The sequence below is a fragment of the Arvicola amphibius genome, chromosome 12, assembly GCF_903992535.2.
Source record: "Arvicola amphibius chromosome 12, mArvAmp1.2, whole genome shotgun sequence".
Classification (NCBI taxonomy): Eukaryota; Metazoa; Chordata; class Mammalia; order Rodentia; family Cricetidae; genus Arvicola; species Arvicola amphibius.
The window spans coordinates 51,341,137-51,364,731 of NC_052058.2; the positions used below are offsets into that span (position 1 = coordinate 51,341,137).

Genomic DNA, 23,595 nt, shown 5'->3' on the forward strand with positions numbered 1-23,595 from the left:
CACACTCCATCACTAGGGAAGCCGGGGCAAAAACTCAAGCAGGGCAGGAATCTAAAGCAGAGATGTGCAGCATAACGGCTTCCTTGCACACGACTTTTTCAGCCTGCATTGTTATACACCCCAGGACCGCCTGCCCAAGGGTGAAATCTCCCCCATCAATCACTAAGGAAAAAGGCCCACAGGCTTATCTATAAGCTAATCTTATGGCCGTGTCGTCTCAACCGTGGTCCCCTCTCCTCAGACATGTCTAGGCCTGTGTCAAGTTGACAAAAACCAAGCAGTACCTACACTTTTTTTTTAAAAAAAATTTCTCTAAAAGATAATAGTGAGGAAAGGATATTATGGAAATAATCATCTATTTCTTTCTTCAATAAATGTCTCTGGAACAAATTGTTCCCACCAGCGTCTTATTGTTTATGGATTTATTCACTACACAGCTCCGTCCATATTGGTGACATCATCAATAATCGCTGTAAATATCAGGGCATTGGGAGAGCTATCCAGGAACGAATGGTGACCTCGCACAGATTAGTGATTCAGGGTGGATAGGGATGATGAGAAAGTGAGGGACAGGAACAAGTGGGCCTGGGCAGGGCCTCCCACAGCAATGTCAGCATGTGTCCCATGGTCCCTTAAGGGTCTTAGTTTTCACTCTCTATCAGGTCCCTACCTTGGTCTCATCTTCTTCCCCCGAGCTGTGTCACCCAGACCCTATCATTGCCCTGGCAGGACTTCCACAAAGTGTTTGTCCCTAGCAATGAATCCCAGAGATGGGGGGACAGGTAGAAGCTCCTAGGAGGACCATGATCTGCAGCCTTCTGTGACTCGCTCAGTCTGTGAAATGTCCGAGAATGATGTGGAAATAACCAGGGCTTAGATTTGCAGATGTCGGTGGGTTCTAAAGTCCAGGGGTGTCCTCTGGGTGGTCTAGCTTGAGGGGGAAATGATGCAAGATTAAAAAAAGGAAGAAGCTGTTTTGGTGCAGGGAGAAGGCCAGTTTGCAGGAAGCCTTCCCTTCCTCTCAGCACACCTTCCATATGCCCGGTGCCAGTACTCGGACATGAAGAAAGGCTGTCCGGAGGAGCTACAGGCAGCCTGGGAGCTGGACCAAAGCTCAGGGCCAACCAGGAAGCAGTTCAAGCACTTAGATGGAGGGGTCCTTGTGATGGCAGGAGAGGTCCAAGAGTCAGAATTTAACAGGTGAAGTTCTCACTTCTCTAGCAATGCTGATGAGATACTCTGACCACTCCTTGGTAGTCTATCCTCAGCCTAGAGAGAATCTCTCCTTCCTCTTTCCACCTTGACTCTAGGCCGGCTGTGGTTGAAAGTCACTGGAAACAGGAAGAAACTGACATCCTGGATCCTGCAGGGCCTTTAAAAAATGTAGCAATGCCGGGCGGTGGTGGCGCACGCCTTTAATCCCAGCACTCGGGAGGCAGAGGCAGGCGGATCTCTGTGAGTTCGAGACCAGCCTGGTCTACAAGAGCTAGGTCCAGGACAGGCTCCAAAGCCACAGAGAAACCCTGTCTCGAAAAACCCAAAAAAAAAAAAAAAAAAAAAAAGAAAGAAATGTGGCAATGGAGATTGGGGGTTTAGAGTAGAGTTCAGTGTTAAAGCATATGTTTGGCATGCTCAGTGCCCTAGGTTTAATGCCTAACACTGTAAAAAATAAAAATTCAAAAAAAAAAGAGGAGGAGGAGGAGGAAGAAGAAGAGAAGACAAAGAAAAGAAAGAAGAAAGAAAACAAATTAAAAAAATGAGATAAAAGGCAAGGAAATGTCACAGGCAGCAGGCAGAGAAGCTGTGGCTACACCTTGATTCCACAGAAAGAATAAACATCCCTATGGGAATGGCGCCAAGGAGGAATATAAACAGAGCTGAAGCAGTGAGCCCTGTAAGCAAGATGGCATGACGCTGTCAGGCCAGCACAGCCCTGCTAGACAGGGTGACCTGCTGCCTAACCACTTCCACGACAGGTAGAGAGCATCGCCTCCTTTTCAAAGCTCCGAGAGCTGTACCCAACATGAGCCCCAGTGCACAAGCAGCAAGGCCATGCCTGCCAGACCCCCAGGTCCAGCCTCTTTCTCTGCATCACCAGGTTTTTGCTGTTTAACTCTTTTATGACCAGGCCTTCACACTGGCCTCGCCAGCCCAGACTGACAGAAGCATCTCTTAGCACCTCTCCCCTGGCCTCCATATACCCCTCAGTAAAGGATCGGATTGGTCTTGTCTGAGTCCCTTGCTAACTGCAAAAGAATCACAAAGGACCTGAAGCGGCCCCATGTGACAGGGTAACGTGATGAACGTACCTCTGTCCAGGACTACCTGTACGTGTTTAACCTTAGCTTCCAGGGTCACAGAAGATTTCCCAGAGGAAGTAGTTTTTTGCCATGAGGCCTGCAAGTTGAATAAGATGGTTCCAGGCACAGCCTCTTAGTAACAGCGTTCAGACAAAAGACTAGCAAGGGAAAAATTCAGGGGTGCTTTCAAGAATGACTTGTCACAGCCAATCCCCTGTGCCCAGTGCCCAACCTGGCTTCCCCCTGATGCTCAGAAAAATGCTTCAGGAACAAAGCCCACAGTCTGCTGTATGGCCTTAGAAATCCCTTGATCTCTATGAACTTCCATTGCCTTCTCCATGTGGTAGCTTTATCCCCCCTCCCCTACCAGGACTGTGTGGGACTCAATGCAGTCCCATCTCTGAATATATACTGAGCACTCCTCCATGGTCATGTAGCGCTGGGCCAGCAGGACACAAGGCTCGCTGGGCAGAACGAAATGTTTGCGGCTCCTAAATTGATCTGGAGTTGGAAAACTACAGGGAGTGTAGGGAAGGGCAGGACAGAGGGAGAGGCCAAGGACAGGGAGGTGCTGGTGGCTCTCTGGTCAGGGAGGGAAGGGACAGCTCACAGCAACTCAGGCCCTCCTCACAACCCTTCTTTTATGCCTTTCCCCATACCTGTCCTACCTGCTGGGTGAGCTTGAGCCTGCAGACACTGGGCAGTTGCCAGTTAATGTGGCAGCTTTGAAAGCTTCCTGGAAGCCAGTGGTAATTAGGAGAGGGGAGGCCTGGGGGTGGTCATTCCCCTCCTCCTCTTCCCCCTAGGCCACGAGGCCTGGCTGCATCTAGAACAAGATCACCTTTTCCCTGCAGCTCTGCCACCTGAACGTCCAGTTGTGACTAGGAGAAAATGCTGCCCGTTCCTGGTGTCGTTTTTTTCCCTCGCCCCCTGCCACTAGCAGACCAGTCCTACACTCTGGCCCCACTATGAGCACATTGGGGGACTCTGGAGGTCAGGGAGCTCCTCAGGACTCAAGCGAGAGGTACTTCAGGCTGGAGAGCCCATAGCCAAGGCAGGACTGCCCTGCCACTCCCCACCCCAACCCTGAAGCCAGGTCCTGCCAAACTTTGGTACCCAGCCAGTCTTCCTTGTGCTCTGGCTCTCTCTTCCTCTCTAAACACTGCAGGGTTCTTCTGTATCTCTGAGTATGCACCAAGACTCCTTCCTCTGCCCTCTGCCTCCCTCACATCCTCATCACCTTCCATCCCTGCTTCTGTCTATTCATTCTTTTTAGTTTTTTCTTTCTCAGTCCCCTCCACCCCTGCCCCTGATTGGGTCAGCTCTGTTTCTTTGCACACTTTCTCCTAACCATGCCTGTCCTATGCCAGGCCTGCCCTTCTACCCAGCCTGCCCAACACTTCGATGGCGCAGAGCTTAGAATGTCCTTCATTTCTCAGGTGGAGGTCCCAGGGCTACAAGTCATATTCCTTGATATAGATAGATAGATAGATAGATAGATAGATAGATAGATAGATAGATAGAGATAAATTATCTGAAAACAAAGTTGTCATTTGAATCTCAGAGAAGTTAAAGGGTTTCCATAAATTTTTTTGAAGGGAAAAGGGGGAGACACAGCAAGGTAACAACAGCTCAGACTCTCCTCAGAAGGCCCTGGGGGAGGTCAGAGCAGTAGATCTTCCCAGTGGAGATTTCTGTAGCTGTTACCATTGTTTAAATGTGAGTACTTCCCATACAGACAACCAGCAGGCAGGCCAGAGATGCTTGGCCTGATGCAGAAGGGTGTTAGAGCCCTACAGGGCCTAGTCCCATCTCCAGTCCTACCAGAAAGTGCCCAGGGCAGTTAGACCCTGGAGACAGTTGAGATAATGTCTGTTAAGATAGATTCTTGGGAGAAATAAAATTCTAGGGGGAAGAGGAGGAGGGGAATGAAATCACAACAGAACGAAAAGACCACTTGGCTCAGACTCCAACTCACCACCACCCCCAGGCCTCCCCTCTCCTAATTACCACTGGCCTCCAGGAAGCTTTCAAAGCTGCCACATTAACTGGCAACTGCCCAGTGTCTGAGAGTAACACAGAAGGTGTGGGAAGGATGACCCAGACTCTGCCCAGGACTCAAAAAAGAAGAAAACTCTGGTTTAAGCTTTCTTCTGAAATAAAAAGTACTAGAAGTGGGACCCTCAGGGGAGCACAGGGGACCCTATAGCTGCCGACTCCTATCTACATCCCTCCTCTCACTTCCCCAGCTCAGTGACCTTGGGCTTAACTAGGCAAGCTGTCCTTACTTATCCCTGAAAAGATTCTTTTTCACACAGTACCTGGCTTGCCTGCAGGCTGCCAGGTCTGGCTCCTCAGGCCTCCATACATCAACCAAAGTCACTTGTAGGCCTCTGTTCCCTGATGTTTTTCCTGGCTTAACAGCTCTAGGTGGGTGGGGAAGAGATGGAGAAAGGGAGGAAGGCAGGAATGGGGCCGAATGAATGAAGGTAAATCAAGTCTCCCAAGATGTACCTTTCTCTACTATTTAATCTCTGCATACACTGGGAGCCTGAGTTTAGGAGACATGAGGTAGGAAAAAGACTAAAGCTGCTCCCCTTCTCACAGGACAGACAAGAAGGACCCTGAGCCAAAGGGTTCTAGATGCCATACTCACTTTCGGCACTCTTCCTGATTTTCAGACCCCAGAGGCCAGTGTGTAATTGGACTTTCTTCTCTCCACAGGAAACGCTGACTCCGCTGACTCCAAGCCGTTCTTGGCAGGATGAGAGTGACAGGTAGGACAGGGTTCTGCAGCTTCTTGGGGCGGGAGCTCTAAAATTCACTTTTCTACCATCAGTGTTCACCCAGCGCAGCCTCGGGGGTGATTCAGTGTCTCTTGTCAAAGGTCCCAGCAAGAACTCCAGGAGGACGGTATGCAGGAGAACCTGGGAGAATGGGAGGCACAATTCCATCCCTATGGGTGTGTCCAACCTTTGAACACTGTGATATAACATTGTCATCTACAAAGTCCACACTTTAACTATGCAAGTTACATAAATAGATAGATGATAGATAGATAGATAGATAGATAGATAGATAGATAGATAGATGTTATATAGATAGACAGACAGATGATTGATAGGTAGATGGATAACAGATATAGATAGATACATACATAGATACATAGATGGATAGATGCTGTGTGTGTGCACAGGTGTGCATAGAGGTCAGAAGTCGATATCGGATGTTTTCTCCTCACATCTACTATGTTTCTCATTGAACTTGAGTTCCCCAGATGCAGAGCCCCTGGGATCTGCCTGTCCCTACTTCCCTCCTCCGGTAATTGCTGGGTATACAGATCCACACCTCAGCACCAGCTCTGACGTGTATCCTGGGGATCTGTGCTTAGGTTCTCATGCTGGTACTTTACCCACTGAGTCATCTCTTCATTCAATTAAAATAAATAAATACATTAAATTAATGTTTATAGTTCTGTGTTGAGTCACAGTCCTAGCTCTCCTAAGCTGCCTGTGTCCCATTGGTCATAGTTTGGACATACCTACAGGCTGGGGAAGCTGGACAGCTGCTTCCCAGAGGCCCCATCTGCCTGGAATCCCAACTTAGAAACACCTAGCTCTGGCCAGAAGTCAGGGACCACATTCCAACCTCAAAGAGGGCTGTTTCAGGGTCCTCACACCGCAGGCAGCACAGTAAAGCAGAGGTCTTCAGGCATGCCCTCAGAGGGGCCCCTTTGTACAGACGTTGAAATGGGAGCATGTGCAATACACACACCCCACTTCTACTCCCAGGTAACTATAAGAAAGCATGGCCCCTGATTTAGAGTCAGCTGACTTGCATAAGTTCCAAAAGCAGTCATGGGAAAGCACCTGCCTCTTCTGGCCTCAGTTTCCTCATCTGTGATGGGTGGATGAATTGAGATCATCTATGTTCAAGTGGTCATTATAGTGCCTGGCACAGAGTGGGTGCTGACTAACATGGGCTGGTCCCTGCGGGGAATTCTGCTTTGCAAGCCGTCTGCACCAGAAGACAAGGGGTAGTCCCCAAACTAAATGAAATTGTGTGATGACATTTGTGTGCCTTGCAAGGCAAGGGAGTAAATGGGCTCCTGGTGCCTCTCCCGGGTGTGAGACTACTTCCCAGTGACAGGAGCCAGAATCGCTCTGGCTGTGAGGTAGGGGAGACTGGGGAGCTATGCCTGTTCTGAAACTGCTGAACAAGTCCACTTTGTGGTTATTTTTGGTGGCTTTGAGCTGACCAAAAGTATGGACGATATCCCCAGCTCCCCAAGCCACCAGAATACTACCTACTACTATGACTAAAATACCAACAAACCAGGCCATCCATCTGTGAAGCATGATTAATAAAGACTCGGAGACAGATATTGGGGTTCAACCTGAAGATCAGAAAGGCAAAACAGTCAACCACTGGCTCTTACCTCTACCTCAGTCTGAAATGGCGATCCTGCCTCCAGGCATCTCAGAATGAGACTATGTGTGAGAGCTGTCTCCTCCCGTTTTATAATCCTCTCTGGGATAAAGGGTGTGCACCACTACCAACTGGTTTCTAGGCAAGCTAGTGTGGCTCCTGGGACTAAAGGTGTGTGTCACCACTGCCTGGTCTGTAAGACTGGCCAGTGTGGCTGTCTTACTGTTGTGATCCTCAGGCCAGCTTTATTTATTTAACTACAAATGAAATGCCACCACATATCTGCCCATCCATCCATTGCCCATTCATCCAGTCTTCTGCTCTTTGATTCTCTAACCATCTATCCACCCACCTGCCGTTCCCTCCATTCACCTGTTTCCCTTTCACTTACCACGTGCTTATTAGTACACGCTCCATATACAAAGTAAAACCCTTGCCTACAAGAAAGTCACATTCCAGGAAATAGAGTCAAGTAACAGCCAAGTAGTATGATGAGGGTACCTGGAAAGAAAAGGATGATTGAGAGATTAAATGAGGAGGGGTTACAACTGGGACTATGGAGGCCAGGGACCTCAGCAGTAAGGGCATAGCCATATCTACTGTTTGGGACTGACTGACTTTAGCTCAGAGAGGGTGAACTCCTGCACACATACAGACCCCAGGACACATCTCTGTAGGCTCTCTCTAGGAAGCTAACTGGAGCCCAAGGAAAAAGCACTTTCAACTCATTCACAATGGCTATTTGAGAAGTGTTCACAAAATCTAATCATGATCTCACTGTCTGATCCCAGCAGGGACTCTTATGTGGTCTTGGCACATAGTCTCAATGTGTGGACGTGGCCTACAACGGAGGGTTTCCCACAGTGGTGGTGTTGCTAGAATTTGGCAAGAACTCACACACGGACTTTCTACATGGCTTTGCCCTGCAAGCCCCCTGTTGGGGTGTGGCACATGACCTGACAGACTCTTCCTACTTGCAGGTCTGATTCGCGTTGTGGCCTTCGTCTTCACCATGGTTGCCATGTGGGTCTTTCTCCGCAGCTACGTCAGCTTCAACAGGAAAACCATCCGTCTGCCACGCTGGCTGGGTAAGTGAAGCTCATGGCCCATGATGCAGACCAGGGATGGGGCGATGAGGACCTCTCTTCTGGGGTCAGCTAGATGTGGTGAGCTGTGCACTGGCATTGTGGAGCACAGTGTAAGAATCCTGGACTGAAAGGAAGGCTGAAGCCATGAGAAACACAGAAGAGTTCCAAGGTCCTGGTCTAAGGAAGGAGAGAGGAAGGAAAGAAGGAAGTGAATAAGAAATAATACTGCCTGAGTTGCAAGTGGCTGCTCCTACCTGCTGCAAACCCTCTCTGTACAGGACATGCATGCCGGCTCCTTCTCACCTTCAGCTCCCTGCTCAAAGGCCTTTCCAGACCTCCCCAGCTTCAGCTGTAGCCTGTCCTCCTCGTTGAGCTTCTTCCATATCAGCCTATTTCTTCCAAACACCATCCTCATGTTATATGTTTCCCTAGTTATTGCCTGACTCCGCCTCTTAGAATATAACTTTTCTGTGTCCAATAAGTATTTGATGTGTGAAAGAAAAATAGATGGATGGATGGATGGGTGGGTAGATTTGTAGGTGGGTGAATAAATGGATAGATAAATTAATGAATGGATGAATGGATGGCTGCATTATGGTGGCTAGATGGACAGATGAATGGGTAGATAGAATGATAGGGGTGGATTTGTAGGTAAATGGATAGGTTAGTGGACAAACAAATGAATAGGATGACAGGTGGGTAGGTGGGTGGATCAGCAAGTAAGTAAATGGATAGAAGAATTGATGATTAGATAGAAGGCCAGCAGATGGATAAGTTAGTGGGTAGATCGGTAAGGATCAATGAGTGGGTAGGTGAATGAATGATTGGATAAACAAGTAGATGGGAAGTTCTTGCTGTTTTACCTATTCAGTCTCATTGAAGATGCACACATACCCTCAGGGAGTGGTTCTTGGTGTGGTTGTGTAACAGACTCAAGCATGATTGGCGGCATGGTTTCATGTGTGTTCTGAGAAAATAGAAAGCCAAGGAGACTTTTTAAACTAACTCAAGTTCTCCCTTAGAGATGTCAGGACAGGGATGGAGCCTGGGTGTATATATTCAAATTCTTTCAAGACAGAAAGGAAAGAGTGTGAGTCCTTAGATTTATCTTCCTGAGAGACTGAGAACCACTACCATTGACAGAGTTCAACATGATCTACAAGAACCAAAATGGCCCCCAACTTCCCATGACAGTGAGAAACCATCTTTATCAGAACTCCACAGTGGAGGGCTTGATAGCCCTTCTGCCATCTGCCTCTTGCAGCATAGAAATAGAGCCTGCATTGGAACTTCACTTATATAGACACTTGGTGACTGCCATGTCCCTGATCCAGGGACACTGCTATTGACAAAACTTGGCTTCTGCTGCCTGCTGACCTCAAGGAGATGTGAACCAGGCCATTTGCAGGAGGGTCAAGGTGTCTTGTCCAGGTCAGAGCTACAGTTGGAACACAGCAGGCAACTCTTGTAGAGACTTTCGTCCAATAACTATTTGTTGTGAGCCCCCTTTTTAGGGTGACTTCAGCCACGATCCTAGCCATGGCTGGTTCGTATATTCCAGGGTATGGGCATGAGGATTAGGAAAGTTAGGTAGAAAGAACAGAGATAAGAAACACAGAGACTTAGGATAGTATGGGGAGGACCCTCAGGGCTTTCTGCGTACTGAGATCACCTGTGTTTAATTTTCCATACATTTTTATACCCCAATACATTAGGGGGAAGAAGGCAAAACACTGCTTTAATGTGATGCAAAGGACAACCAGAACAGTTACTAGTCCCAATACTTGAGACATCACGTCACTAATTCTTGAGAAAAGTATTTGATGCTTGGGGCAGTGAAAACACCCTAGGCCAATTATACCTAGGTCAAACCGCCTATTTCAAAAGAAGGAGCAGAAGTATGCTTGGATTCTTTGACCTTTGCTCAGGGTAGAGTGGATCTACCTCTACGGGCCATTCCAAAGTCCAAAACATCAAGCAATCACGCCCTAGGTCAGGGTGTATAGCCACTGTAGTGAGGAGCTGCGGGCAGGCATGCTTTTCATCCCGCCCGACTCCTGCATGGTTAGCTTTACACCCGAAATAATTACACAGAAACTGTATTCTTTTAAACACAGCCTGGCCCTTAGTTTCAGCCTCTTACTCACATCTTGACTAACCCATATCTAATAATCTGTGTAACACCATGAATGGTGTCTTACCCGGAAAGATTCAGCATGTCTGACCTGGCAGCTGGCTTCATCGCATCCCTGAGGAGAGGCATGGCGGTCTGACCCAGAGAGGAGAGGTGGGGCAACTGTCTGAGCCATCTACCTCACTTCCTTCTTCCTGTTCTGTCTACTCCACCCACCTAAGGGCTGGCCAAGGCAGTTTCTTTATTAACAAATGAAATCAACAGATAGATAGAAGACACACCTACAAACCACACTTGTCAACAACTTTGAGCGAGCTACATCAACTCAGACTCTCTGGCCTTCAGACAAGGTGGACTATGCTCACATCTTTGAACCTCCACAACTATTTATCTCTCAAAGCTCAGTTACTGGGAGTTGAGAAACCAATAACTCCAGCCCACAAGCATCAGAGCTTAAGATCTGTGTGAGGTCACGGGGACCCCAAAATAAAGAACAGGTGGCTCCTGCTTATGGCCTAAGCCAGAGAAACAGACTTAGTTACAATGCTCCCAAAAAACAACAATGTATTCCCCTAACCCAGAGTCTGCAGAAAAGCAGGTGTGTGCCCAGTAGGAAAGACAGACAGAAACCCAGCAGCTGCCCAGACTATGGGCCAACTTCCCCTCACTTCACAGGCACCTGCCCTAGGTGATACACCCCTATTTTATTTCCTGTGCTGATACTAAAGCCTATCTATAACAGTACACATTTATGCTTATCATTATTATACAGAAAGATAATAATTGGTTTCCTGCATAATCCAATCTGGTTTATTTTATGCACTCGGTGTGCACCCTGCTCAAGAAGAAAGTACTAATTATCTCAAGTGAGTGAGGACGGACTTACTCTGAGAAGATCATGAGCTTTGCCAGACCACCAAGGCCCACAGCACAGGGATGAAGAGGTTAAAAAAACTCCCAGCTTACCTGGAAAACTAGGCAGGAGATACAGAATCAACTCTAACTAGTTTCAGTGTAACAGTGTCTCTTAAGGGATGGCTGGTTCCAGGGGTACCACAAAGCCCCAAAGGCCCATCTTACTGGATGTTGTAACTGCTGTTTTGCTTTGTTTTGTTCTCAGACCAGTTCCATTTAACCCAGACTGGCCTCAAACAGAGAATAACAGTGACCCCCTGATCCACCTGCCTCTGCCTCCTGAGTGATAATGGGCACCACTGGGCCTGGCTTATGGGATGCTAGAAGTTGAACCTAGGGCTTTGTGCATGCTAGGCCACATCCCAGTCCCCTAGGTGCTGCTTTTCTTCAACAAGGTGGAAGCTACACCCATGGTCAGCTTCTCTCTAAGACATATGATAGCTACCAGCTGTCCAGATGCCCACATTATAAGTGAAAAGGGCACTTCTTCACAAACACACACACACACACACACCAGGACCATGGGAATATATTAACTCAGAGAAGAGCTCTGTCTCCAGAGGACGATGGTATTGTGGTTGGCTCAACCTTGGTCATTTGCTGTGATAGGGCCCAGAGAAGGCACACTCCTTCCCAGATATGTTTGTGTCCTCTGAAGGAACCTGTCCTCCAGGGCACACAGCAGGATGGTGGACACCTGACCTAGAAACCCAGAAACAGCTAGGATGGAATGAGACAAAGTGTCAGGCAGTGACCAGGACCCCTCTAGCCTAGCACAGATGGGCACTCAAGAAAGAGATGACCCAGGGACCACAGCACCAGCAGCAGCACAAGTCTCTCCTTCGCTGAGTCCCCAGGGTCTCACTGGATGCTCTCCAGAGCCCAGTGAGCACGGCTGTGATGCCTTCTGTGTGCTGTCAAGTAAACTGAGCCACATGATGCTTAAGTATCGTAGCCATCAAACACATGGGGTTTGGTGGGTGTGATATTTAAGCATCTCCAAGGTTCTCAGAGCTTGATTTGAAACAAGAAACAAGTCTGTGCACATGTATATTTTTGCATGTGTGTGTTGAATATGCATTTATGTGCATGTATGTGCCTTTCATATATGTATGAGTGAATATGCAAGTGTGTGTCCATTTATGAAAGGGTGGCAGCAGCAAGTTAGAGGAAGCTCCTGGATGTAACAGGAGGGCTAATTCATATTAGCAGAACCACACCAAAGTCTCCTGTTCCCTCTACCCAACCATCAGCCCCCTCCCCTTCCTGCAAGAGGCCCAAGTACCTTTTCACTAACCAGATTCTTTCTCTCAAGCAGGTGTGCCCCCCAAGGAGATTCGTGAGTATCTACCCAGCCCTGTAAGTACCCCCATCAGTGCTCAGGCAGAATGTCCCAAGGCCTCTATTTCCAGTGCTGCAGGCCCCAGAGAAATGTGGGTGTCCAGAGTCTGTCTTCCTAACCCACTCCTCTGTGGCAGTGGCCTCTCTCAGAACTCAGACCTGCAGGAACATGGCTTAGCTCTTTCCCTTCTACAATTCCTTCTGGGTTGTCTAGACCACAGGACACTCTACAGGACACCCAGCTTCCTCTCTAGAACCTCATTGTGAGCCAAAATTGAAGGATGTCTTCAGCAAGGATCCGGGTTCCCAAGGAACAAAGAAGGTAGAAGGGGGAGCATGGCTGCTACTGATGCTAACTAAGATTGAGCCAGATGATGCATTCTGTCCTCATGGGCATCTCATCTAAAGCTAACATATTCCCATGTAGGTTCCATTAGGTAGAAAAACAGGCTCAGAGAAGTGAAATTTCCTGGCTAAGGCCAAAAAGTTGTAATGGTAAGTAATGGAGTCAAACACCCTCATCCTGCTAGCCCAGAACCATCTTCCCAACTGCTTTTTTACATAAGACCTCCCTGCAAAACCTCCTAACTCAACATGGTAACTCCAAAGAGAGCTGCACTTCAGGGTTAGGATTTTATTGACTAAGATGATACAGGAAGCCAATGCACACAGCATTGCAGAGAGCCAACTACAGAATGAACATAAACCATTTTACCCTTGACCTTATCCCTCTGAAGCCTCCTCAGTCCAATTCTAAACCAGACTCAAAGAGTTATGACATCTTGAAGATATCATCTTCTGGGATAAATAGAAAACTCACACATGTATGCTACATTCTACCTTTTCTGATCCCATGGCAGACATCGCTAGTCAATCCCCACATCTTCATTCGCCAAGCCCATAGCTAGCCTCAAGAGTTTTATTCTTAAGCCTTTCACAGTAAGTTCAAATTGTCATTTAAGAGAAAGCCTGTTGGAGGCTAGAAAGATGGCTCAGAGGTTAAGAGAACTGGCTGCTCTTCCAGAGGTCCTGAGTTCAATTCCCAGCAACCACATGGTGGCTCACAACCATCTATAGTGAGATCTGGTGCCCTCTTCTGGCATGTAGGCCACTGTAGAACATGTATACATAATAAACAAATAAATCTTTGGGAGAGAGAGAGAGAAAGAGAGAGAGAGAGAGAGAGAGAGAGCGCTTGCTAGTCAGCTCAGATTGGAACCAACTTCCTGACTTGATAAATCAGGAAAGATAATTGGAGAAGCTCCTAGCAAAACCACAAAGCAGATTGGAGGAAGAAAAGTTCATATCACCCCCAAATGCACATGCATGTGCACACTCATGTGCACGCACACACATACAGTGCTCATGTCATTACACCAACTTCAGGCCCAGAGCAATGGCACCAGGGTTCAGAACAGTTATTGAAACAGCCCCTTCCGTCACAGCCCAGAAAGCAGATCTTGGCTCCCCTGAGTTCTCCCCAAGGGCATCATGTGTCTTCATGCAGCAGCCTGGCAGTGGAGGCTGATGGACAGGAAATCATTCCCAGAAAAGCCTGCCTAAGCTGTACTATTGACATGGAACTTGTTGGACTTAGCTACAGTTGAGCAAACAAGCCCTGAGAACTCCAGCTGCAGTCCCGGGGGCCTAGGCTCTTACCCGCCAGTGAGGGCCAGGGAGACCCACAGCTTGCTGTCTTTCTGTCTTGATCACCCTTCCAAACCAAGAGGCTCCATGTTCAGCCTGCGGAAGAAGGGCCAAAGCCCAGGCACAGAACCTGCTGGGATGATCCAGAAAGGCACGTGCCAGGCCCTCAAAATCTCTGCAGAAGCAACCTCGCTTAGGAGGCCCTCAGATTAATCTTGGGGTGGCCAGAACCTCAGCCAGAGTCCTGTATATTTTGATGCTGTTGGTGGAGGCCCTACAGTGTCCAGAAAAGAACAAAACCCCAAGGCCCAGTCTCCTCCCCAGATGTGAGAATTCTGTGTTACCTTCCTAGGGGTCCCGAACACCAAGTGTGGGCTCAGCAAGCCCTGCCTAGACAACTTCTTCGCATTTAAACTCAGCAGTGGGGCTGCCAACGTCGTGGGCCCCTCCATGTGCTTTGAAAATGAAATGTGAGTACCCAGGGGTGGCTATGCTTCTTTGCTTCTCTCTCTGTCTCTCTGTCTCTGTCTCTGTCTCTCTCTCTCTCTCTCTCTCTCTCTCTCTCTCTCTTTCTCTCTAATCAATTTGAAAAGTCAGGCATCAGAGCAGGCCTGTACAGAACCACCCATGCCTTTCCCAGGTTACCTTTGACTCGAGGTGTGTGAACAAATAACCATCAACCAAAGAGCTCCCAGCACAGCCAACCCTTGCTAAGCTGCCCCCATCCCTTCCCGGCACAAGGGGTTGAGCTGTTGTTGTCCCTGCTGGGGGAAAAAAAGAGGCTCAGACAGGGACAACTACCAAGCGGAAGGCATGTCTGTCCAACAGACAAGTTGCTGGGCTTCTGGGGTAACGGATGCCCTGTGGAGGACATCTATGTACCCATTCCCAACCTCAACAGTTAAGTTTATCCTGCCTTGGAGAAAAAAAAAAAAAAACGGATCTTTCCAACACGATGCTGAATCTACACACAATCAATACTGGTCTGTGTAATTGATGCCAGAGTTGTGAGCTTCAGGATGAGCGGGATCCAGCAGCTCAGACTGTACATCAGGCTTGCTCTCATGTCATCCTTGGCTTTATTTTCTCCTGCTGGCTGCGTTTTCTTCCACCGAAAAGGGGACTTCTCTGTGGATGAGGGAGGCCGCCACACATTCTGACAAATTAACGCCACCCTAGCACCTCATGAGGACCAGAGCAGAGCGTCCCCAGCCTGGGTCTCCTCCTTGCCTTGGGAGTGGAAAAGTACTGCCATCCTGAGGAGGGAGAGAACAGGCCCTGAGCTGGTGGGAACCCCGCTGGGCTCCACAGGGGAACCAGCCATTCTCGGACGGATAAACTTCTCCAGTTTCTGCTTCTTCACAGCCTGGGGTGGGGAAACACCCTACCGTAGCATCTCAAAGTCCCAGTTAGGGGCTTAGCCTCTTTTTTGTGCAGACTGACCCAAATGTGTCATGGACCAAAGGGCTTCACCACAAAGAACACAGCCCACACCACAGGCTTCCAGAATAAATCCTACAGCCCAAGCCACTACATGTGTTTCCTAGTGTGCAGAGCGTTGTGCTCTGTCCCACCAGCCAATTCCCAAATCACAGCACAGAGACTTCTCATCAAAGAAGTAGCTTAGGCTTGTTTCTAACTAGCTCTCATAACCTAAATTAACCCGTTTCTTTTCATCTGTTATTTTACGTAGCTTGGTAACCTTTACACCGTAAAGTTTATGCTACCTGCTCTTTGTCCATGGAATCTCCTGGAGACTCCACCCTTCTTCTTCCCAGCATTTTCTCTGCCCCAAAAGTCCTGACTAACTATTGACTGTTGAACTTTTTATTAAGCCAATCACAGTGACTCGTCTTTACACAGCGTAATCAAATAGCTCACAGCACTAGTGACCTTGGGCCCCGGGAGTAAGCCTCTCAAGGTCCCCTTCACAGAAGCAGAACATTCCTTCTGCTCCTGCGAACGCTGGCCTATTTTATTTCCCTTCTTCATCTGCAGTATCATGAGTCCAGTGAGAAACAACGTGGGCAGAGGCCTGAACATTGCGCTGGTGAACGGTGAGTGGTCACAGGTGTCATCACAGAAGGCTCCAGAGCAGGCCATGGTCAGTTGCAGCTAAAAAACAGCAAGGAAAAAAGGAGACACCCCTTCCAGGCAGCAGGGTGGGGAAGAGGGAAGGAAGGACCCAGGCTGGGACTTCCTGTCTGGCCTCTCACAAAGCCAACAGGATAAAAAAAAAAATCATCTGTGACAATAAAAATAATGTGTTGAGCATGTCCTTTGTACAACTTGAACCCAGATCTGGCCGACTCCATCAACTCTTCCCTGCACTGCAGGGTCTCTCGGCATGTGTATAGGCGGCACTTCAGGTTCCTCGTGGATACTAATTAGCAAGAGAAGCAAAGCCTAGTTCAACATGGAGGCTCCTAACCTCTTACTGTTCAGAGCTTCCTTTGAGAAACTGTTCACTCAGTGCTGCTCTGATTCTAGAAAAACCCACAAATGAGCATGCTCACAGAGACGCACAACCCCTTCCAAAGCACCCAGGTTACTACAGATGGCTCTGAGACTTAGGGCTTGTGAGGTGAGCCTGCTCCCTGCTACAGGGAGACATGCCCCTAGCCCTGCCATGCACTCTGCAATGCTACCATCTAGTGGTGAAGGTTGAGAGCTGCAGCTTTCCTTCAGAGCATCGTTTTTGCCCCCAAAACCACAAAATCTGACCCTGGAAATCTGAGGACCGTTTATCACGGGAAACTAAATGCCTCCAAAAGGAGAATTTGGCTTGCAGATTTCCCACTTGTGTGGGAAGCAGTTATAACCATGCCCTTAGTATAGTTTCTCAGAAAATATTTCTAGTACACTTTCTCTTGTTGATGTATTTGTTCCATTTCAAGCCAACAGCCCATTGAATTTGTGCAGAAATTAAGGGCAAAATGCTGAATCATGTGTGAGCAGCTGTCATGGCGGAATGCAGATTCTGGGTGGTTGTGTTCCGCTGTGCTCTGGATATTCAGCTCGTGCGTTCTACCTCTCAAATAAGGCCCAGCCCAGACAGTATCAGGCCCCCACCGTGCCCCTGATGACCTTCACAAGACCTAGTTAAATTCAGCTCTCATTCTGGCTTTAGGGTTTACACTACCCTGAGCCAGATTCAGTGAAGTGACGAGCAGGGTGACTCACGTTGTAGAAAGCGGTGTATCTCTCTTTTCCCCAGGATCCACAGGACAGGTGACGAAAAAGAGCAGCTTTGACATGTACTCTGGAGGTAGGCACCTCTGCTGGCGCTGATGTCGCGGGGGTGAGCCCTTGCTCTAGGCGGGAACCTGTGGACACTAGGATGGGAAGGTTGGGGGCTGTTCCTGAGGTCTGAGTTCGACTCAGGCACAGATCCTTAGAAGAGAGTTTAAGTATGGTGGTTTATTTAGAATCTGGTTTCAAGAAATGCCCACAGTAGGTCAAGGAGCAAGACCGAAGGAACATGAAGCCAACCTGGGGAATTGGAGAGCTGTCACACCACCATCTTGGACATAACCCAAGGGGTGTGCTTGAAGCACTGGTTTCTCCTCACTTTCTAGTAATTCTGACTTGTCCTCGGGGCCACGTGGGCTCTTGAGGCTACGCAGAGTTGTTGGTTTAAAAAAAAAAAGTCATTGTTGGCATTGGCACCAGACAAGTGTTTTGCTGAGGATGAGGGCATATGACCCCAGCACCTACTCAAGCCCTGCTAGGGAGAGCACCCGAGGGAAGTGGAGGCTGCAGAGCTCTCTGGTAGACCCATGTACAGGGCACAACCTCCCAAGGTCCAGATAGGACCTCTGAGAGGTGCCCTCTTCTCCATCTCTCCACAGAAGTTGTTTCTCCACATAGACATGTTTTGGGGGTTTTTTTTTTTTTGAAATCTCTGCATATGGTTGGCTCTGAGGACATCACTGTCCCCTTGCTTTAGTACAACAAGCAGAGCAGCTCTCCATGAGCTGGAATCCAGGCATCTGAGTCCCAGGAACAGCTTGGCTGGTGGCTTGATGCTCTGTAGGCACAGTCTTTAAATTCTTAACCATTTTTGAATCAGTAGCCCTGCATTTTTACTTGGCACAAATTATGTAGCCAGTTCTGCTATGTATTGTATGTCCCATGTCCCATGTAAATTTCACAGTGATGCCATAAGCAGGCCATTGGCCATTCTTGTCTCAGACCACAGAGAGCTGTTTTGGAACAGAGTTTCATGTAGCCCAGGCTGACTTCAAACTCATTGTGTAACCAAGTATGAGCAACAGCCTATACTGTCTGTGGTCATTTAGAAGATGCCCTGAGGCCTTGGACAGTAGAGATCTACGAAGTTCTGATCCTCCTGCCTCTACCTCCCAAGTGCGGGGACTACAGGTGTAGTCACACTAGGTCTATATGGTGCTGGGGGCCGAACTCAGTCTGCCAGACGTGCCAGGCAACTGAGCTATGCATCCTAGTCCCACACCCAGGGGACTTTACAATGCTACTGTCACCACTCCAGGTCACACAAATGAAGTCCCTGATGTCCTCATATTTTCCTGCCCTCAGATAAAGCTGCAGGAAGCTCCAACCCTCCCCCATCACACTGCCCCTATCTGACTTCCGAGCTCCCCATCAGCCAGGCCCAGAACCGCCCTGAGTCATTAGGATAGAAGAGAAAAGGATCTAGCCACATTTCTCCTAAAGACCAGTACTTTTCTTTTCTTTTCTTCTCCCAGAACCCAAACCCCTGATAGAGTTCCTTGAAGAAATTCCAGATAGCACACTGGTGCTGGTGGCCTCCTATGATGACCCAGGCACGAAGTAAGTGGGAAACATCACCTGTTAGGCCATGTGGTGATGCAAACCAAATACTTTACACCTGCACACACTTTCTCCCTCTCCTGAAAGCCCCACCCTCCCGCTAATTTATCCTGAGGAAAGAATCAGGGAAGTCTGGGAAATGATGTTCCAGGTGTATGCTGTGACCTTCATTACAATGATGGCAAAGTCTCCCCATCCAGTAGCACTGCTGGTTGCAGAAATTATAGCATGGCGTTATATATCATTATATGTGCATATAAGAAGATGCAAATGATGGTGGGAAAAAATATTAAGGACTTGCAATATTGATAGGATGCTCACTATCTTAGTGTCCTATTGCTGTGAAGAGATGCCATGACCAAAGCAACTTTTATAATAGAAAACATCTGATTGGGGCTGACTTGCAGTTTCAGAGAGCGTGGCAGCAGACAGGCAGGCAGGGTACTACAGAAGTAGCTGAGAGCTGCATCCTAATCTCCAGGTAGAGAGGAGGGAGAGAGAATGAGAATGAGCCTTGCATGGGCTTTTGAAACCTCACAGCCCATCCCCAGTGACCCACTTTCTCCAGCAAGGCCACACTTCCTAATCCGTATAATCCAGGCATTCAAGCACGAGTCCACCAGAGACATTCTTATTCAAACCATGACGCGCAGCCTCTAGGGCGGAGTAAGTGAAATGAATACATGCGCTCATTAGACTGGTGAGGTGACTCGCTGGATAAAGAGCTTGCTGAGTAAGAGTGGAAGGCTGAGTTCAGATACCCAGAACCGACATTGGTGGTAGGTAGACATATCTATAGATAGTAGCCAGCCTGTAATTCTAGCCTCTGATAGCCAAAACAAAGGGTTGTCAGAGCAAGTAGGCTAGCCAAGCTAGTCATATCAGTGAGCTCTGTGTTTGACTGAGAAACCCTGACTCAAAAGAATAGATCAGAAGAGTGATGAGAACTGTTCTCCACATCAGCCTTGGGCCACCACACATACACATGTCTATGCACATACACACATCTGCCCATACACATCAATCATACATGTACATGCATGTACAAACATATGGGAAAAAAATCCACTTGCGCTACATAGCTTGCTATGACTAAATGCACAATTTATTTAGTGAATGCTATAGCCAGCTTGGCTTGTGTGAACACACACCTGGGGTTCACATACTGGATCCCCTAACAGCACATCTGTGCAAACACACTCCTGGTGTTCACACACTGGAGCACCTAACAGCACATCTGTGCAAACACACTCCTGGTGTTCTCACACTGGATCCCCTAACAGCACATCTGTGCAAACACACTCCTGGTGTTCACACACTGGATCACCTAAGAGCACATCTGTGCAAACACACCCCTGTTGTTCTCACACTGGATCACCTAATAGCACATCTGTGTGAAAACCTAACTGCATAAATCTTAGAACAGATCCCATTGTTAAACAACCTGTGGCCATGCTAAAATGTCTATGATTTCCACAAGGGGGAGGGGTAAGCCCCACCTTTCAGTTAACTCTTCATGATGTCCCATGTTTCCCATATGAACATGTGTAGTGCTTGCAAACAGGGTAATACTGTCCAAACCCCTGTCCAGCCCCACCCAAAGCTCTCTTAGAAAGTCTCAGCCCCCAGCCCAATCCAGTGAACTTTGAGAGCCTCGAAAAGCAGGTGCTATGTGTCCAGGTGGACAGTGGGCTCCCCCATTGAGAGCCTCACCCTATTCCCACCCCCATCAGTGTCCTTCAGCCTCACCCCCAAATGTTCTCTCTGGTCCTCTACAGAATGAATGACAAAATCAGGATGCTCTTCTCCAACCTGGGGAGTTCCTACGCAAATCAGCTGGGCTTCCGGGACAGCTGGGTCTTCTTAGGTGCCAAAGACCTCAAGAATAAAAGCCCATATGAGCAGGTGGGTTCCTAGCTGCCTCCCTGTCTGAGTAAGGGCCCGGGTGACTGTCCTTTCACATAGGCTACTCTGTTGGTCAGAAACTACACACAGAAGCAGAAGGGAGGACCATCCCACGGAGGCCAGAGAGCAGTCAGTCCCCCAACTTACATTAATCCTCCCTGGAGACACTCACACCGATATATCCAAAGGAATATTTTAGGAACCTCCTAGCCACTTCTCAGTCCAGCTAATGGGCAATCAAATTAACCATCACCCACATTTAGAAATCAGGCCTACTTCAAGACAGCCTAATGGAGGAGAAGAAAGAGAATATCCATGGCCTCTAAGTGAGAATGCAGACCCCAGATTGGGCTCTAGCACACACAGAGCTACACTGCACTAGCCAGGCAGATATTCTTTCTTCCTCCTTGTTGGGAAAGGTCCAGATTCATCAAAAGCAGATGGCCGTACAGCAAGGACCCGAAGATATCCTATACTCCCATACTGGTAACATGATAGAGAAATCACATGAAGAATTCCCCAACTGGGAGAGACACACGCAGTGACAATTCATCTCTGTGCCTCAGTTTCCCACGCAGTAGGGTGGAACCATAACAGTATGTGCTTCCCAGGGCTGTTGTGCTGATTAAATACACAAGGCAGCTTGGGATAGCACCAGGCATGCTGCAGATGCTCAATAATTCCTAGGATTCTTCCTTTCCATGCTTTTATCATTGTGATTTGGGGCTTGAAGGGAGAAGGGTGAGAGCTCTCCAAGCTCTCCCCATCTTTGGTGCCCCTGTCTGACATAATAGGCTCCAATCCCGTTTCTGGGACCTCAAGTGAGTTGTGGTTCTTCTCTGAGCTGCTTGCCCCATCTGGAAAATGAGGGAGAGGTCAGCCCTCCAAGTGCTGAGGGTCAGTGTAAATGCCATTGCATGAGTCCTAGACAGTTGCCCGCTGTCTGAAACGTCTCTCTTCTTTCCCCAGTTCTTAAAAAACAACCCAGAAACAAACAAATATGAAGGCTGGCCGGAGTTACTAGAGCTGGAAGGCTGTGTGCCACGGAAGGTGTTTTAGAGTGGCCACGGCCGGAAAGACACGCCCAACTGACTTAAGAGCCAGCCGTGCTCAGGTTTGCTGGATCTGTGCTGATGGGAGCTGACTAGGGAGGAAGAAAGGGAGAAGCCATATGAGATGCGCTGACCATCCCACACACAATGTGACTCTCTTCTCTGAGGAAACAACAGCTTCCCACACCCCACAGTGACCAGCCTGGGGAAGAGCAGCTGCACAGGGCTGCAGAACCAGCTGGGATGGACACAAGTGAGACCTTCCAAGGCCGCCCCTGGTGTCTCCAGAAGGACTGGCTGCCTACACTTGAGCAGGATTAAATTCTATTTTTGCTGATTTTGAACTTTGCAACCTCTCCAATTGCTGTGGTTCTCCCTGGGATTGTACTGGTCTAGTCTCAGTTAGCATGTGTTCTGGGTCTGGACAGGTAGGGGAAGCTCATCTGGCAGCTGGGACGGAGCCTGGTTTCCTGGGACTTCACAAAATCCCAGGCACAAAAGACTTGGTCCTCAAGATGGACAGGAGCAGGGAAGCCTAGGGGACATCATTCTTGACCTGCTCTTTGAGACAAGTCAGAGGTAACCCTGAGCTGGAGAAAAAGAGGGAGTGGATCTAAAGCAGGGAAAGTATCTACAGCACTGAACGGTGTCTAACATCTGCCTGGCTCTTGATTCCCCGTGGTAGACTGGGAAACAAGCATTTGAGGGCAGGCATTGTGTCTGGGGAAAGACAGTCAATAACAGCGGGGGCTCCCTCCCACACCCTGGATTAGGCACAAATCACGTCCAAACACCTGTTTTCACAGAGAGATCCTTTATTAAGTGGGGAAAAAAAGTCAGCGTGGCTGCTTTCAGACTCAGGCAGAAAATAGCAGCAAATGACATTGCAGGTGTAATTTTTAAAAGGAGAAAAGGGGGAGGTCTGTGTTGGGATGGGCTAGAATGTGGTGGTAGGGAGATAAGGGATGAGGGAAAGGGGGAAGGAACAAGGGAGAGGGGGCAGAGGTATTTGTCCTGGAGAGACGAAGGACTGCCTCTGCACAGAGAGGAGACAAAGTTGACACATAGGTAAATGGTGGTTTATAAAGGTAAATGGGGAAACCCCGTGTTAGGATGAGCATGTTAATTAGGCGAGCCGAAGGGGACTTTTGATTGGTGAACTTTGGTAGTCAGCCTCAGGAGGGAAAATAGACAAATAAGGGACTAGACCTTGGTGATTAGCTTTACGAGTGTAACCTAACATCTTTCAGCAAGGCAGAGGGAATGGGGGAGAAGGGCAAGGCCTGCCAGAGCCACGGGCTCCAGTGGGCTCCTGTCCCTCCAGTGTTGCCAACCCAGCTACTAGAGACTAGAGTGAGATCCCACGGGAAACTTTGGGACTTGTGACGACCACCTAAATTGTTCCAGTTTAATAAAAACTCAAGAGTCAGAAATTGAGATAAAGACCTGATAAATCCAAGGACAGCAAACAGTTGATTGGCTACCCTCTCTCCATGTTTTTCCCAAACCGTCAGCTCCAGAAATCCCCCTTCTCTCTTCCTGTCCTCTCTAGCAGACCTTCTCAGTCTTCCAAGAACTCTATGGCTAATCCCGGTTAGCGAATCATTGAGTCCGTCCTTTGTTTCAAGGTGGCTTTATTAGCACAGTAGAATGTCTACAAACAATTCTTTCACAACAGGGACTCCGTCAAACATACACCTGAGGAATGGCAGTCCTTTCGCTCTGGAGAAGAAGGGTGTTTATATACCAAGAGCAGCCAACTATTTGGCAAGGCAAGGCTGTTGGTATCATCCCGGGGGAGGAGGGGCACTTATTCACCCCATGTAGGGATGAAAGGCTATCAATGTCTTCACAGTGAGTCACTGACCAAAAGATGCCAATGCCAGCTGCCGGTAGACCAGTAGGTGCAATGAGAGGAGAAAGAATCGTGACAGATGCCAGGGTCTCGGAGAAGGGTCCAATCCCAAGCTCTA

At 48.4% G+C, this 23,595-nt stretch overlaps 1 protein-coding gene across 1 annotated transcript; it reads left to right on the top strand.

Moving 5' to 3' along the window:
* Window positions 1–1,060: 1,060 nt before the first annotated feature.
* Fam3d (FAM3 metabolism regulating signaling molecule D) lies at window positions 1,061–21,963 on the top strand. The gene is made up of 12 exons (XM_042054016.1): window positions 1,061–1,200; window positions 2,129–2,207; window positions 2,891–3,049; window positions 5,025–5,077; window positions 7,692–7,816; window positions 12,184–12,204; window positions 14,206–14,323; window positions 15,852–15,910; window positions 17,071–17,121; window positions 18,581–18,665; window positions 20,444–20,570; window positions 21,540–21,963. Exons 1-12 carry the CDS (start codon window positions 1,061–1,063, stop codon window positions 21,627–21,629), a joined length of 1,107 nt encoding a protein of 368 aa, XP_041909950.1. The 3' UTR covers window positions 21,630–21,963.
* Window positions 21,964–23,595: the final 1,632 nt, after the last annotated feature.

What these genes read in the sequence shown, in the direction of transcription:
- Fam3d (XM_042054016.1), top strand. Translation starts at nt 1,061, where the DNA reads ATGAAGAAAGGCTGTCCGGAGGAGCTACAGGCAGCCTGGGAGCTGGAC. An exon ending in CAAGAGTCAGAATTTAACAG is followed by an intron (nt 1,201 to 2,128) that starts GTGAAGTTCTCA and finishes TTTTATGACCAG; the next exon opens with GCCTTCACACTGGCCTCGCC. An exon ending in CTTTGACATGTACTCTGGAG is followed by an intron (nt 17,122 to 18,580) that starts GTAGGCACCTCT and finishes TTCTTCTCCCAG; the next exon opens with AACCCAAACCCCTGATAGAG.